The sequence below is a fragment of the Solanum pennellii genome, chromosome 10, assembly GCF_001406875.1.
Source record: "Solanum pennellii chromosome 10, SPENNV200".
NCBI classification, from domain to species: Eukaryota; Viridiplantae; Streptophyta; class Magnoliopsida; order Solanales; family Solanaceae; genus Solanum; species Solanum pennellii.
In genome coordinates, this window is record NC_028646.1 from 27036915 (window position 1) to 27055331 (window position 18417).

General features: G+C 31.1%; 1 protein-coding gene across 1 annotated transcript; it reads left to right on the forward strand.

The window, feature by feature from the left end:
- The first annotated feature begins 8089 nt into the window (after positions 1-8089).
- LOC107001177 (transcription factor MYBS3-like) lies at positions 8090-8722 on the forward strand. Its single transcript, XM_015199324.1, has one exon. The coding sequence runs from the start codon at positions 8090-8092 to the stop codon at positions 8720-8722; it is 633 nt and encodes a 210-aa protein (XP_015054810.1).
- Positions 8723-18417: the final 9695 nt, after the last annotated feature.

Here is an 18417-nt window from a genome sequence, read left to right on the forward strand (position 1 = left end):
TATATATATATATATATATATATAGTTTAGCACATTTAATTGAAATAAAAAAGAAGTGACCAAATCATTTGGAATGAAGGTTAGAGATAAGCATAGCTATGCCTCAAGAAATTGTCAAGCCATATTACATATTTTGACATCAAGACTTATCAAACTATGCAAAAACATTCTATCGTCCAACATATATCAAATTATCCATGAAATTCAAGAACTCAAGGGACCAAATAATATTTCAAGATCGAAATATAGAAATGCTTAATGACCAAAAGTTAAAGGGGGCATATGGAGAGGTTCTAAGAGAATACTGTCAACTTAAGTCAAAAGTAAGAAGACTAATTTCACCATAGATTATGAAGAAAAAATCTACCATAAAACAGATACGAAGATGCAGGGTGACTATAGAAATGACTAAAGTTTTAAGATTTTTGACCATTAAGCAACATCAAAACGGCCTAAGTTATATTTAGGAAACAACCAATTCGAAAAGGATACGAACAGATTTGCAACCATTATTTTAAAGGACACAACTCCAACAAAATCAACTTATATGCATAGGAAAACCAAAGTACAACAGCCTAATGCATTTGGACGCTTTCTAGGCACATGGCGAAGGCATAAAAAAATAATATCATAACCATCCAGTGAAACAAGCCAAGAATCGAGGCGAGCATGATAATGATTATGAATTTGAAAAATTTAAACAGAGAAACTATTTCGACAATAGGTATCTAGTCACTTTGAAAATAGAATCTTCATTACCATTTCAGAAAAATGTGAAGCAAATAATAACGACAACATTTAGCTTTACATACTTCTCATAAGAACAAACTAGAAAACATATACAGACCACAACTCAAGTCGAGAGATATACTGAAACTGAATAAATTAGAGAGTGTGGGTCATATACGTTTTGAGGAGCAGCGACCAAGACAAGAACGAGCAGGGGAATGACGGCAAGTTCCACCACACAATCACGAACGGAATAGCAAGCGAAAAGTCCTAGTTTACCCTTTCTCGAATGTTTTTTGTATGTATTTTTGTGACTAACTACTTGAACTGTCCTCTCTGGCTTAGTTCAAATTCTCTCTAACTTTCTTCTAATTTTTTTTCTTCAACTATAAAAATCTCTCAAAATTCTTCCAGAAATCTCCAAGCAAAAGAAAGAATCCAACCGAAAAAGATCCCTACTTTAGTAAAAAAAAATCCCCCTTAACGGTGAATCTAAAAGTATACATAGGGAAATCTAGGTTCAATTTTGGTTGGGGGGAGTGAAAAAAGATGAGATTGGGCTCATTTCCATTTCGAATTCAAAAATCCTTTTTTCTTTTTTTGATCAGCAACCTTTTTATGAAAATTCAACTCGAACTAGAAGAAGAAAGGGGAATGGACGCTTGGGATCGATCCCAAACATCCTTGTTGCGACTTGGTTCCATCTGGAGACTGCAAGGACGCAAAACACGTGTCTTGCTAGTGCATTTTGCTACTGCAGCCATACAAAGATAAGGACGAGGGAGGACGATATATCACGTGCTACTGGCTTCTGGGTTTTATTCACTGGGAATTTCAAGTTGCTGAGTGTTGTTGTTGCACACTGTTATCGTGATAATGGGAAAAGAACGCTGCTGGGTTTTCTTTTGGGAAGGGGCGAAGGAGTGGACCGGGTCGGAGATGTTGGGCTGGGAATTGGAGAAGGGAAAGGTAATGGTTTAGAAATGTGGCTTGAGGGAGCAATATTGTGTTGCTGGAAATTTAAAAAGAGTGTCCAATAGCTAGCTATTAAAATGGGTTTGAGGGATTGGTATTTTGGAGTAGGTTGGGGTATTGTATAAAAGGAGTGGGCTGGATTTGTAATTAAGAAAATGTCTAAGGGATTGCAAACTTAGTCAATTTGAATTAAGAAGTTAGTCAAATTGAGCTTAATTGGCAAGTTTGACAATAATAAATAAAATGAATTAATATTAATTAATTAACAAGCTTCTTAATCTTAACGAAATAAAATAATTAACTTAATTGTAAACTAATGACTCAAAATTAAAAAATATGAAATTCGATAAAATTAATTTAATAAAGCATTGAGTAAAACTAAAATCCTTTTGAGTCTAATATATTATAAAATAAACTAAGCAATATATATTACTAAAAACAATTATAAAATCGATAAAGCTACATCAACATGACTTTAAAATATTACAAATTTTATAAGGTCAGTTATTTTTACTCGTTTAGAATTTATGAAGCTCGATGATTAGTTTGTATTGTGGAGGTCCAAAATTGAGTGTCAACAGATACAGAGACCAAGATGTAAGAAGTATGGTTCAGCTATTAATCTAGTTGGTGTCCACACAACAACAACATATACGGGCATCAACAAGTGATAGACTAGGTGGCTCAAAGATATCTAGGGCCTGTGAATTTATTGTTAGCATTTTTGTTAATGTTTATATGGTCCGTACTACATGGATCCATTATCCCACTTCATGGACCCATTATCCCACTAATGATAAGGTAGTGAACTACTCATTCTCGCACTCATGAAAAGGTAGTAAATTACACATTATCCCACTACATGGATCCAGTATCTTATTACTCTAGTGGTTGGAAACTTCTCATAACCTCTTAACTGTCCTTGATGGAAGCACGGTTATAAATATGTCAGTTGTTTCAAAGGTCCCTAAGCACATTACTTCTAAAAACTCTATACTATCTATGAGTTGGGTTTTTAGTGCTTAGAAGATCTTTGAAGAAAAGAAGAACTGTAGACTCCGATTATATCGCTAACAATAATGGAAGTATGTCGATCACACTATATATCCGCTCCGCCATTGTTGAATTTTCTCTGCCTTGTTAGTTTTTGAATTCTCTAAAGCCACTCAATATGGTTCTTAAAAATTCATATCTTGATTTGAAATTTTTGAAACATTTTCTAATAATAAAAGTAAAAGAAATTGTTGTTTTGTTTCATAATGATCAACAATAAATCTTGTATATGCTTTTGATTTAATATTTAGTGATTCATATAATTTTATTTGATTGAGATTTAGCCACAACAATCTTAATTAAATGATATTATATATTATATTTTGGATCACTTAAAGAAATAAATGTCTAAGTAATCTAGAATTTACTTGATTAAAGTTTAGTCACAACATCTTTAATTGAATAAAATTTTAAAGTTCATATAAAGAATTTTTTAGACATTAGAATTGTAATTAATTATGCATGATATGATAACTTAATTTCTTTAATATTAAGTTGCATAATTAATTAAGATTAAACATTAAATACTTTTCATAATTACCAACAGGAATTATGAATGAGAGTTTCATAGTTTTGTAATAAAGATAGAATATCATGCTACTAAATCGGTAATTTTATCATAAATATTAATCTAATTAAATTAAAAGTTTAGCCCACAGGCAATTTTTTTGTCACTAGATTCAATTTTATATTATTTGCCTCAAATTTAGGTCATGTAATTTTTTGCAGTTATGCAACATGCAAATTTCTCTGATATTTGTTATATGCTCGAACTGAATGGTGACAATTATAAGATTTGGAAGGAGAATCGATATGTGGATATTGATTATTCTATCAGGAAAGACGAGGCACCTATTAATGAAATTAACACTCAAGATGAGATTTTCTTCATGAACAATGGGAACACTCTAACTGTTTAATTGTTACGTTCAATAAGACCAAAATGCCTACTAGTATTCGTAGTTCTGTTGAACAACGTAACACTGTCGATTGCGTGTTGAGTAACCAATCAATGAGATTCCAGAAACTGCTTAAAATGTGCGTATAGATCAAGTTGTTCAAGTAATTCCTGAAATTATTGAACAACCAGTTAAACAACATGATCCGCAAGAAAATGTTGGTGTAACATTGAGAAGACCTACTAGAGAAAATTAAATCAGCAATTCCTAGTGATTGTTGTATATTTACAAGAATCTGACATTGGAGTAAAAAATAATGTTGAGTCTTTTTCACAAGCCATGAATTCTAAAAAGTTTGAATTGTGGTACAATGTCATGAAAGAAGAGATGAATTCTATGAAAAGTAACGAGGTTTGGGATCTTGTTTATTTTGCCTAATGGTGTTAAAACCATTGGATGTTAATGGGTCTTTAAGGCTAAAAAGCACTCATCAGGGAAGATAGAAAGATATAAAGCAAGACTCATTGCTAAAGGATTAACTCAAAAGGGAGGAATTAATTACAAAGAGACATTTTCTCCTGTGTCTAAAAAGGATTTCTTGCGCATAATATTGACATTAGTAGCACACTTTCCCTTGGAATTGCAACAGATCGATGGGGAAACCGCATTTTTGAATGTTGTCAAGAGGAAGAGGTTTATATGAATCAACCTAAAGGATTCTGCTCTATTAATGGTGAGCACTTAGCATGCAAGTTAAAGATATTCATATATGGACTAAAAAAAGCTTCTTGTTAATGGTATTTGAAATTTCATAAGGTTATCACTTCATTCGACTTTGTTGAGAACATAATGGATCAATGTATATACCATAAGATCACTGGGAGTAAAATATGTTTCTTAGTTCTATATATGGATGATATCTTATTTACATCTAATGATAAGGGAATGATACATGATGTGAAACAATTTCTCTCTAAAACCTTTGATATGAAAGATATGGGTGATGTATCTTATGTTATTGGTATTAACATTCATCGAGATAGAAATCAAGGTACCTTAGGTTTATTTCAAGAATCCTATATCAACAAAATTTTAGACAGGTTTGAATGAAATATTGTTCACCAATTGTAGCTCCTATTGTGAAGGGTGACAAGTTCAATTTGGATCAGTGTCCGAAAAATGATCTTGAGAGGGAACAAATGAAGGAAAGTCCTTATGCTTCTATTGTCAGATGCTTAATGTATGCTCAGGTTTGTACAAGACCTGACATATCATTTGTTGTTAGAATGTTAGGAAGATATTAGAGTAATTAAGGTCTTGACTATTGGAGAGTTGCAAAGAAAATTTTAAGATATCTTCAAGGAACTACATGCTTATGTACAAACGATCAGATGACTTGGAAGTCAATGGCTACTCTGATTCAGACTTTGATGGTTGTGTTGATTCACTGAAATCAACTTCAGGATACATATTTAGGTTAGCCGGTGGAGCTATATCTTGGAGAAGTGCATAACAGACTCTAGTTACTAATTCCACTATGGAGGTTGAGTTTGTTTCTTTTTTTTAGGCTACCTCACATGGTATACGGTTAAAGAGTTCTACTCTGGACTTAGAATTGTCGATTCTATATCTAAGACATTAAGATTTTATTGTGACAATTTAGTTGTTGTATTTATGGCTAAGAATAATAAAAATGGTAGTCGAAGCAAGCCTATCGACATCAAATATCTAGCCATAAGAAATGTGTTAAAGACAAGAAAGTGGTCATCAAATACGTTAGAACTGAAGTAATGTTAGCTGATCCTCTAACTAAAGGCATGCCACTACAAAAATTTATGGATCATGTAATCACAATGGGACTTAGTCCCACTATATAAAATTTCGTTGTAACAATGAATGCTAAAGAAACTCTATTTTAGATAATATTTCTCGTTACCTGTGTGCACATTCAGTTTTATTTTCAGAAATGTCACTAAAGTGTCGATCTTCAATAGATATTGAGTTTATTCATTAATTATATAGGCTAAAGTTTAGCGATATAGTGCATTGTGACACATGGAATACAGTACTCGCTCCAGGAGAAATTATCATCATGATTCGTCTATTATATTTCATTAATGGGATTAGAATACATGGACCAATGTTGATATTGATATGGTCTGTATTACATGGTTTGTTAGACATGACAGAGCAATGGCGCAGCGGAAATATAATGTGATCAACATACCTCCAGTCATTGTTAGCGATATAGTCGGAGTCTACAATTCTTCTTTTCTTCAAAGATCTTCTAAGCACTCAAAACCTCACCCTTAGATGGTATGGAGTTTTTAGAAATAATGTGCTTAGGGACCTTTGAACCAAATGACATATTTATAATCGTGCTTCCATCAAGAACGGTTAAGAGGTTATGGAAGTTACCAACCACTAAAGTAGTAGGATAGTGAATCCATATAGTGGGATAATGGGTAGTTAACTATCTTCCTGTTAGTAGGATCATGGGTCCATGAAGTGGGATAATGAACACATGGAATACGGACCATATCAGCATTAACAAAAATGTCAATATTAAACTACCGCGATAATTCTTGTATTATATTTCATTAATGGAATTAGAATATACAAACCAAGTGGGAGAACGTTAGCATTTTTGTTAATGCTGACATAGTCCGTATTACATGGGTCCATTATCCCACTAATGGGAAGGTATTAAATATCCATTATCCCACTAATAGAAAGGTAGTTAACTACTGATTATCCCACTACATGGATTAACTATCATACTATTATAGTAGTTTGTGACTTCCCATAACCTCTTAACCGTTCTTGATGGAAGCACAGTTATAAATATGTCATTTGGTTCAAAGGTCCCTAAGCACATTACTTCTAAAAACTCCATATCATCTAAGAGTGAGGTTTTTCGTGCTTAGAAGATCTTTGAAGAAAAGAAGAATTGTAGACTTTGACTATATTGTTAACAATTACTGGAGGTATGTCGATCACACTATATTTCCACTGCACCATTGCTCTATCATGTCTAACATTTATTAGCTTGAGTCCTCCTATATTCATGGGTTCTAACATGAATGATGACCCTCAGATCTTTACATGGTGCTTTAAGTTATGCATGCCTCAGACATGGAGTCCGTAGAGTTGGCATCCTTTAGGTTGCGGGATGTTAACATTTTGTGGTTCAAGGCTTGGGAGAGGTCTGGGGGATCGAATGCACCTCCAGCTAAATGAGAGGATTCTTCAGAATCCTTTTTAGCTCACTATCTTCCACGAGAGGTTCAAGAGGCCAAAGTTGATCAGCTTTTAGCCCTCAAGCAGCGCAATATGAATGTTAGAGAGTACAGTTTCAAATTCGTCTCATTGGCCAAGTATTTTTCCAGTACGACGGAAGCTAGAATACATCGGTATGTGGATGGCCTTGAGTCACCTATGATTAGAAAGTAGAAACTACATAGTAGCAATATCCTTGTAGGGGATATGGATATATATTTGATACCGGCTATTGCCCAGAAAGTGGAGAACCTTGCTCATCAGATTGACGATAATCAAAATCGAGATAGAGAGCAACATAAGAAGGTTAGATCTACCGGATTTTTAAAAATATTAATATATTTTTTAGGAAATGTATTTTTGGCCTATATTTGAGTAACAATAAGGACTTTTTTAAATCATCTACTAACTAAGGACATTTTTGTTCAATTTCATATAATTTAAGAACATTTATTACCCACTTAAATTCTACAGAGATACATATATGTTCGGTTTACTTATTATTACAAATAAAATCCTCTACAAAAAAACAAGATTTATTGATCACTTTTTCAGAACTACTTTCAGATCAAATCTTAGAGGAAACAATAACCTTCAGCGTGTTCTTGATTATCACATATTAAGATATCAAAACAAAGAAAAAAAAAAGGAGGTAAATTATAATTGGTACAATGATAATCCTTGACCTCTTTCCCATAAATAAACTCAAAAGATCTTCCTTAGTCCAAAGACACACTTTCCTTTATTTCTGTAGGTTGTAATAAATGCAAAGTAACTTTTATACCATATAAAAGTAAAATCTTTTGTTGTTATACGAATATATATCAAAGATCTCGATGGAGCAAAACCTTAATCAATGGTAAAATAAAGATCTGTAAAATAGTAGTAGTAAAAAAAAAATTCCTAATGAAATCTGATACATATTATTTTATGTTCTATATGGATTAATCGATAATACATAATCTGCTTCAAAAATATAAATAAAATAAGATGTTGTAACATTATTACTACTACTAGTATTATTTACCATAAAGGTGAAAAAACACGGTTCTCTTTTACATTGAATAAAAAAGGAAACTTTACTCCTTATATATTTACAATATAGTTCTTGATTTAATTAAATTAGTCTGTTAAGAGAGAAAAAAAATAGTACAATGGAAAGGAATTGTACGGTGTGTGGTGGGAATGGGCATAATCAAAGAACATGCAGTGAGAAAGGCAAAAGTATTAAATTGTTTGGTGTTGAGATTACTACAGCTACTAGTGCTGGTGGTGCAATGTCTAAAAAAGATAGCATGGAGAGAAGAATCAAGATAGGAAATCCATGGACGGAGGATGAACAGATAGCATTTTTGAAGGGATTGGATTTTCACGGGAAAGGTAATTGGTCTAAGATTGCTAAGGATTTCGTGCCTAGTAGAACATCAACACAAGTTGCTAGTCATGCTCAGAAGTACTTCATGAGATTATTGGATGCTAATGAGAGAAAATATCGCAAGAAATCAAGTGTTTTTGACCTTCGTCTCGATCAATTAGAGGATACACATGATCATGCTATTGTTCCACTCGGAAATAACTATGAAAGTCAAAATGTGCCAAGTGTTATTCCAAATTATTACATGATGAAAAGAGTTTTGCCTCTTAATTGGGTTTACATGTATCCATATTATCATCATGATTATGCCTCAACATCAGCTTGTGCTACTACATTCAACAAGCCACTTTCTGGGATTTTTTCTTCTTCTAATTCTTCCTCTAAGGAAAATAATTTGGATTTAACCTTATAGTCAACAACATATAGACATGACTAATTAATCTTTGATTATTTTTGTATGGACATATGTTTTATCATTCAAGTAAATTTCTTAGATGAACTAAAACCATAGTTTTTCTTGTTTTGTATATGTTGTTGGTTGCCACATCGTCCACTTGTATTCTATTGTATGTTCAAGAGGTTCAATTGACAAAAATTTAATTAAGCTTTTTTTTTTCGAGATATCCAGTATCTTTAATTAAAAGGGGAGCATAATTATCCAAACTAACCGATATATGAAAATCATATTCCTATCGTACAGAGATAGAAACACTATTTGCAAATATTTTCAATATGATCATAATTAATAAACTAATCATGAACAAACTGAAACCCATGGTATGAGAAGGGAAGGAACGAATTAAGAGGCATATAAGGTACATTCAGTTTTTAATATGTTTGATTGAAGTATTGTATTAATTTATATTATGTTTGGTTGGTAGGATTCTAGATATTGCATAAAAATTATTCATGTACTATAAATTTTATTCGATGTTTGATTGTAATTGTTACAGTTCTACATAATTAATATCAATCTAACTTATGAAAAAATATACTATAAGTTATGCATGATAGAGGTGGAATAAGTTATGTGATATTAACTATATACGTAATAAAACAGTAAATTATACATTTACCCCTGTAGATTTATTTGTGAATCTTTTTTTAGTCAAGAATTTTACCTGACTAAACTGTTTTCCTAACTTTTTTTCTTATTTCTTTTATACACGAACGACCTATTTTTTTCATTTGAAATCCAAATGTAAATATTTTATTAATATTATAAATTAGATTGTATATATTTTGACGATGCATATGTAATCATATATTAGCGTTATATATTCATTGTTAAATATATTCCACATACTTAATTAACGTACTTTATTATTTTGTTAGGACATGAATTTTTACATAATTCATATATTTGATATATTAAAAATATATATACATCATATTGATAGAATATTCACATAAGATATTATAATGTTTTTTGTAATAGATTAGTTATATTTTATTTTTTTAAGTATAAACTAGCAAAAAGAAAAAAAATAGAAGTCTACTACATCAAAAGGTTACTATATTACTTTCCTCCATTATGAAGATAATCCACTACACCAAGAAGTTACTACATTACTTCCCTCCGTTATGAAGATAACTTCCACCTTTATGATAATTATTTTTGTAATATTTTACCTCCATAACCTCTTTTTTTATATTCATGTTTAATGTCATGTTTATGACTAACCTTTTGTATACCTCTATGTTACACTATAATTAGAGGCATAAGGGTTCCTATTGTAGAGACTAGAAGATTTGATGAATACTTTGAAGAATAAGAAATGCTCTCATCTTTTGTTTCCCTATTTCTATTGATTTATCTTTTATATTCCTTGTCTTATTTTGCTTTATTGTTACAATACGTTAGCAGCATGAGTTGCTCATTCTCCGTCAAGAATCAATGGTAGGTATTTCTTGATTATTTATGAATTATCCTAGTAGTTTTTCATGCTAGGTATACTTCATATTCTATATATTATTTGTACTAACAAATTTTGTTTTGTGGTTATTTGAAAAGCAGTGAGTAAATTATGATAATCTTCGTAACAATATTGAGAGGGACTATTAAAATGTTTTAATTTATTTTAACTTGGGACTTCTATATGGTTCCAACATGTTGTTCTAATTTATAATTTCGTTCATTTTTATTCAATTTTAAGTCAATTTCAGATTATATTTATGATATTTAATAGTTATTTATTCTTAAAAATGTATTTGGTTTTTAAGGCATTGGTTGAGGGTAAGACAGTGAATTCAAGTTTCACCGCACCAAGCGGGTAAGACATCGAGTAACGTCTCGGTGCACCAAGATAATAAGAAGTTGGGTTTAAATCCCATCGGTTTATGACCAAATGTGTCTTTATATGGGTAAAACATTGGGTTTAAGTCATAACGCACTATAATGATGATATGATGATGACTAACACAAAGTTGTATACTTTTGACTGAAAGTCATGAAATTTGCCCAATTAATTTGCTTCATTCTCTTATGTGGATGTGACAGCAGTGCATAATATGTCTGGAAAATGATAAGTGGTTGAATGTATGAATATGGATATGGTAAAATGTTAATGGTCATCATTGTGGTAATGAAGAGGAAGAACATTATGGGTTCTTAAGATGGTCCTTCAAATGTGAAGGTAATTTTTATCCATCAAAGTTGTAGGAGAAGTTATTTGACACATTGTTGTTGGGGCAACCCAAATTAAATTTTTTTGTAAATCCTCCATCAAATAAGAATATAAAGTGATAGTACATTTAGTACATTTGATCTCTTAAAGTGATGTTGAGGTGAGTTACATAAATTTGATAAATGTGAAAGTATGACAATAAGTTTCTAATAGAAACTTATGGAGCATGTTCAAATGGTTATGGTCCATTTCTTAAAGAAAATATGACTTGTGTTCTTATGGACAAGAACATGTCCATGAATTGTTGGATAAATGTCACATCTCACCTCTACGGTATGTTTGAGATATTGAACGTGAAATATTTTGACATAAATGATGATATAGTCATATACTTTAAGTACTACACAAATATTGTGATATGTTAAATTATGAACTATTGAAGGACAAAGAAAAAAAATTCTTTACTATTCAGGCCGTGGCTATGATCAAACAAAAAAAAGGTCATTAATTGTCAAGAAATAAGTCTTGCATGTGATAATTTAACCATGACAATAATAACAATAATTTTCTCTTGAAGAAGATGGCCACCATAATAATGACGTTGTGAAATTTGTGATAGCACATAAAATTAGTTGAGAATTTCGAAAGGACTAATTTGTTACTACCCGAAGGTAAGAAATTGTCCATAATATTGGGTTTGTATTGAATCTCAAAAGAAACTTTTAAGTTTCAGAAGAATTGAAAAGAAAAATATTATATCAAGACTATAAATTATGGGAAGATTTAATATCTTCAAATTACTACAACAAAAGTGGGTTGTAAATATTTATGTATAAGATTACCCATTTTTTCATTCTTGTTTGTTGTATACAAACATGAGCATGCTGATGGAATCACATGCAAAAGTAAACTAGAAGTTTACTAGAATAAATATCAGTTGACACAATCGGTTGGCCATTTCAATTCTACTGTGATGCAAAAGAAATTGAGAATTTACGCGGCAATATGTTGAAGAAATAAAATATTCTTCAAGAATTCTCTTTTATTGCTTGTTCTCGTGATAAAATAATCATTGTACCAGCTAAGGGTGGGATTGTATCCCCTGAAATTATTTGGAATGTATAAAAAGGTGAATATGAGCCGGTTCACCTGCCATGTGGACCGTTTACTATTGTGATTTAATAGATGCATCTATGGTATGGTCACATGTGCATTTGTAACAACTTACAAATTGACTTTTGTAAGGTTATTTCCTAGAATTAATAAATTAAGAGCACAGTTCCAAACTATAAAATCATATGGATAATGCTGGTTGGTTTAGCAGAAATTGTATACCTCCAATTATAGCTAGACCATAGATTATGAGAACAAATATCTCAAATAAAATTTTGTATGGCATCAGTTTATTTAACATGTATTCATCAAGCTAATAAGGTTCTCCAAACACAATTTGTACAGGGTCAGGAACTAATAATTTTTGACGTGTGCACATGTGATTTTATTGCTCCACCATGCACAAAGATGGATCCCCAATTGAAGTTAAGGGTGAATCTTGGATTTCCTCACATTAGGGGGAGATATGTGTAGCAACTGAAAATTATATGTGGAATGAATTATGTAGATCTTTGTAAAAAAAATGTGAACTTGAAGTTCAAGGAATAATTCATTTGCAAAATGTTGTAAGTAATTGGCCAGATGTATTTTCTGACCCAATATTTTAATTAAGTTGCAAATGCTCCAATAAATAGTCCTTAAAGGACAGAGTCTATGATACGTTAAAAGCGTGATAGACCAATCGATTCCAAATGTAAAACTCCTTGAGAAAGGAGAGGAACAAATTATCAAACTGGTCAGTGATAATGAGGTAAGTGCTTTGAAAGAGCACTATGACATACATTTCATAAAACCTTGGCAAAGGTTCAGGTACCTGAAAAGAATGAAAAATGAAGAGATCTAGATAAGTTATGTCATATTAGAATCGATATCAAAATAGTCGGCGACGGTATATTTGATATGAAGTAGCACTCAATGCTATAAATGGTTATGAGGATGTTAAATTTGAAATTATCATATAGTGTGCACAGATAAGTAATTAGCCAAATAAAATACAGTTTTTATGTATATTTTGTTTCACTTTGAAAAGTGATGTTTTTGAGCTTATAGTTCCTAAATCAAAATATATCTCAATGGGGTACAAATGAATCAATGTGCAAAAGTATAACCGTAAGATATAAAGTACAGTTTGTGTCTTGAGGCACAAAGAGTTTTTGTAAAAATCCTGACATGGAGATAAAATGCAATAAAACTTGTTTCATCTTGGCAATAGATGAAATATTTGAATATGCATAATGATCGGTTATTACGTCTAACTAGACGATTGAGGTTATATGAAAATCCTTGAAGGATTTAAAAGGTCTTAAAGCAATTCCATTTAGTACCCAATGGTTTTGAGATTGCTTAACACAAAGAAAGAATTTTTTTAACCTCATTAAAATGATTTAAAATGTCATGTATTAGTGCATCGGTGCACTTACATATCGCTGGTTATACAAATGTTATAAGATGTATGATTCTTTGATAAGAAAAGACGAGCTTCAATAAAATTGATCAATCTCTCATGAGTCAGAAATGATTTGATTATGTAGATGCAGAATATTGATTTGATCTACAAAAAGCTCGATCATGGATGAGCTGTTTGCTTACATATTGAGGCACAACAATATCTTGGCATTCAACAAACATTGGTAACCACATATTTAAATCATGCAGAAATAATAGTGATCTATGAAGTAAGCTGGTGTGTGTTTATTTAGAATCATGATCTATCATATTCAGAAAATATGTGATTTTTCAGCCACCTTATACGACAATAATATATAGCTCAATTGAAGGGAGGATACAATCAAAAGAGATCAGACGAAGTATAGTTCACCAAAAGTCTATCACCCGTGATCTTCAACAAAATGGTGAGATAAACGTTCAAAGGCTCATTCAATAGATAATCTTGTAAACTTATTCACTAAAGATTGCCAACATCAATATTTTGGAAGTTGTGATACAAGATTGGAATGCATTTTCTTCTAGATATAAAGTGAAGTTTTAATCAGGGGGAAAAAATACGCGTTGTACTCTTTTCTTTATCCATGATTTTGTCCCAATTGGATTTTTCTAGTAAGGTTTTTAACGAGGTAACATTTAAAGCGTATTAAAAGATATGTGTACTCTTTTTCTTTCACTAGGATTTTTTCTCACAGGGTTTTTTCCTAGTAAGGTTTTAACGAGACATATTATCTATGGACCCAAGAGGGAGTGTTATAAAATAATATATTGTGAATGTCAACTACACCAAAAGGTTACTACATTACTTCTCTCCATTATGAAGATAATTCACTACATCAAGAAGTTACTACATTACTTCCCTCCAATATGAAGATTACCTCCACCTTTATGATAATTATTCTTGCAACCTTTCACCTCCATAACCTCCTTCTTTATATTCATACATAATGTCATGTTTATGACTAACCTTTTGTATGCCTCTATGTTACACTATAATTAGAGGCATAAGGGTTCCAGTTGTAGAGACTTGAAAATTTGATGAATAGTTTGAAGAATAAGAAATATTCTCATCTTTTGTTTCCCTAATTCTATCGCTTTATCTTTTATATTTCTTGTCTTATTTTACTGTATTTTTACTACAAAGTCCTAGTTAAGTATAGAGGGAGAATTTTTTTCCTTTTCTTTTTATTCAAATGGATGGAGAATTTATACTATTTGCTTAATTATTTATTTGTAAATAATATGTATTTATTTAGAACAAATTCAATATTCAATATTAATTATTCACATTGTAATCCCTACATAACTGAATAATACCTACATAATAAATTCCCACATAACTAATACACTCATAACTAAACTCAACATATTTAAATCATGCATAATTAATACATGCATAACTCTAACCAATAACCAAATAACTCCTAAGGGTTTATTGAGCATCGACATCAGATTTGTAAGATTCAAAGTAAGAACATTTTGTAAAATCAAGTATATATAATTTACATCGAATGAAATACTGAAGCTTAAGAGTTATAATTTTAAAAAGAAAATGGAAAAAGGCCTAAAATTGAATAATTGGAAATGGTACAAAACTGTAACACCGCAAAAATTCTTAATCTAAGAAAATAATCATTTTATAACACTTCGGAACTTTACTCTTAAAAATTTGAATCGACTGTGTAACGCCTCGGACTTTGAAAAGGACTAAAGAAGGGTAACGGGAAAGTCAAAGAACCCAAAATGGACCATAGACCCTTCATGACACCTAAGATGGTCCGTTTAGGGGTCCACGACCCATTTAGGGCATGGTGGATAAACTTCCAAGGCTTACAAGGTGGGAGTTACGTAGACAAGAATCTAGACGGCCTGTGGCGACCTGTACAGTCCGTTCAGGGTTCATATAAGTCATCCATCAGTTTTTAAGTTTTGGATCAACTTTAAACGATCGTATCTCTCAGCTCAAATGAATTAGGTGTCACATAACCAATCAAAATTAAAGGTCTTTTAATCTTCTATCCTAAAACACCAAGTTTGCCTCATTTCGAGCTCGGAGTGAAAGGTTATACATGTTTTAGTGAAGCATTGTCAAGCAAATGAAGCTTCACGACCAACTAGATGGCCCGTGAAGAGTTTCACAGACTATGAATCCTTAAACGATTTGTGAAACCACCCGTTTCGAAAACCTCATCAGTTTAAAATTGGGGTCATTTTGTCTTTCCCCTATGCCATGTTAACCCTATTCTAAGTCATTTATGAATGTTTTAACTGAGTATATCATTTATCTAACTAGTTTTCATCAATCAAAAATTCAAGTTTTAAGAAACTCATTTAAGACTCACCTAGGGTTCCTCTTCTCCAACAAGAACATTAATCCTTCAAATCAATAATCCAAGATACAAAGAAAATCTTTCCACCAATGGTTTTCCAAGTTCTTCCACTCTAAGAACTTCATCAAAAGAGTTCCTTCTCTCAAGATCAAGCACCAAGATTTCGAGTTCAAGATAAATCAAGTCTCCACCAAAGTTTCTATACTAAAATCTTCATAATCAGGTATGTAAGGTCATCATAATGTTGAAATAGTTCGTCCTCACGCCCTACATAGTGTTGAACTAGTTCGTCCTCACGCCCTACATCTACTTTAAAATTAGTACAAGAGTAATCTAGGATTCAATGCTTAGAATGACAGTATCCTCTAGACGAGCAGATATTAATTATAAACACTTGAGTTATTGATTATTGAATTCATATTTCTAATCAATGAATAGTCGTACATTGTGTATTGTGATTATTGAGTTGATTGTTCATGACTACTTTTCACCATGAACCCTATATTTGAGTATTCATTTAGTCTTTATTGAGAACCTTTTAAGCAAAACATTATTTTTTAAAGAAAGTTTTGAGAAAGTGAAGAGTAGTTCAGTTTCTCATCGTCTCCTTTTAGCTCTGGCTGTTTTCCGTCTGCCGAACGACATAGCTCCGCATGTTTATAGCCATGCTGCTGACTGATATTTTTCATCTTTTGTAATTCTTTATCAATACTGTCTACTTTCGCAGAAAGTGTAGTAATGGCTTTGAGTATTTCTTCCATCGTATCTTTTTCTGGTTCAGTTTGGTTCCTTTTTCTTGATAGATAATCTTGTGCATTCTTATATCCAAGTGGTAATACATTCCATTCATAGAAACCTTGCGGTACTGTGAATGCTGTTAGCTGTGTAGATTCTTCTTCTAGTTTTAGGTGATAAAATCCTGATTTACAGTCAAATTTACTAAAATAGTTATATCCTTGTATTTGTCTTATTTTTAGTATTTTATTTGGTATTGGGTAATTGTATGTTTTAGTTTTAGCATTTAGATTACGATAATCTATGACCATTATGTCGGCCACTTATATTGGCCAGATATGTAAATTTAGTAGTATAAATAGAGGGCTTTCCCTCATAATAAAATCAATCCTCTTTCCTCTCTATTACATCTCTCTCTAATATCGCTTCCACCCCACATTGGTATCAGAGCTAGTTCACAAAAAATAAGATATGGAAAATCCAAAGATGACAAATCTACAAGAACAGGTATATTCGTTTATGTTCATGAGTAGCTAAATCTATTTATTCCTGATAATCTCTTGTTGAGTATAATTGTTTATCATGTCTTAATAATGTTATAATAATCATCTTTAGAAAGTTTGCTACAGAAATATTCAGCGAATAAGTATGCCCAGACTATGCCATCCTAAGGTTGAAACCGATAGGCAAAGAAGGCCGTTAGGGGAGTAAACATAGTTGAGGCGCTGTTAGGGTAACTGATCAAAGAAGAAAACTGTAGTAGTGACCAGACGAGATGATTATTAAACAATTATTATTACATAATAAATAAGTATGATCCATTAAGAGGTTGGAAGGAATAAAATTATTTTAGTGAAAGTGGAAATAATTAAAATGAATACTTATCTACTGGATGATAATGTTAATTACAAGATATTAATACTCTATATCTTAAAAGATCTTAATACAGATATAAAAAGAGCAATTTATGATATATTAGTAACATATGAGATAATAGAAATAACAACTCAAGGTTGGGCTGAATTAGATATACAAGATAATTTTTATGATGAATTTTATTATGACATAAATGATTTATATGATGATATAGATATATTCAGAGATCAATGATAAGATATATGTACTGGGTAAAAGCTAAAGAAAATATAAAACAATATGATAAAATAGAATATAATGATTAAACCAAAAAGGTTGAAATTTGGCAAAAACGAAGTAATAATATTTGTAAGATAAAATTTATTAAAGACCCAAACAACTTAAGTAAACTTTTTAAAATTTTGTACAGAAAAATATAAATGAATAATACAACAAGCAAAGAAACTAAAATAACAAAAACCAAGATAGATAAAAAAAGTACGAAAGATATGGAAAAAATTAAAACCCTTATACATAGAATATGAACTATCACAACTTACTAAAACAAGTAACGATAAGACAAATTATTTGATAAATATAATTTCAAAAACAGAATACAAATATGTTTGTTATTTGAAAAAACAGTATGAACAAAGAAATATATAGGCAACAATTGATAAGAAAAATAGATGAAAAAAGACAAGAACTACAACATAGGAAAGAAAGATTAATAGAAAACATGTTAGCAGGAGTATGTAATAAATCAATATTAGCACAAAGAAAAGTTATATTTATGTTAGAAATACAAATAGATCACCTTGAATATAAATTACAACATAACATAATTTATAAATTATAATGAATAAAGAAGAGTTTGCAGTAGATGAAAAGACATATGAAAATCAAGATGGATTAATGATAAAAATAATATTTTCAAACCTAGGAAGACGATATAAAAAATTAGGAAATAATTTATATTTAATGTTATAAAAAGAAACAGC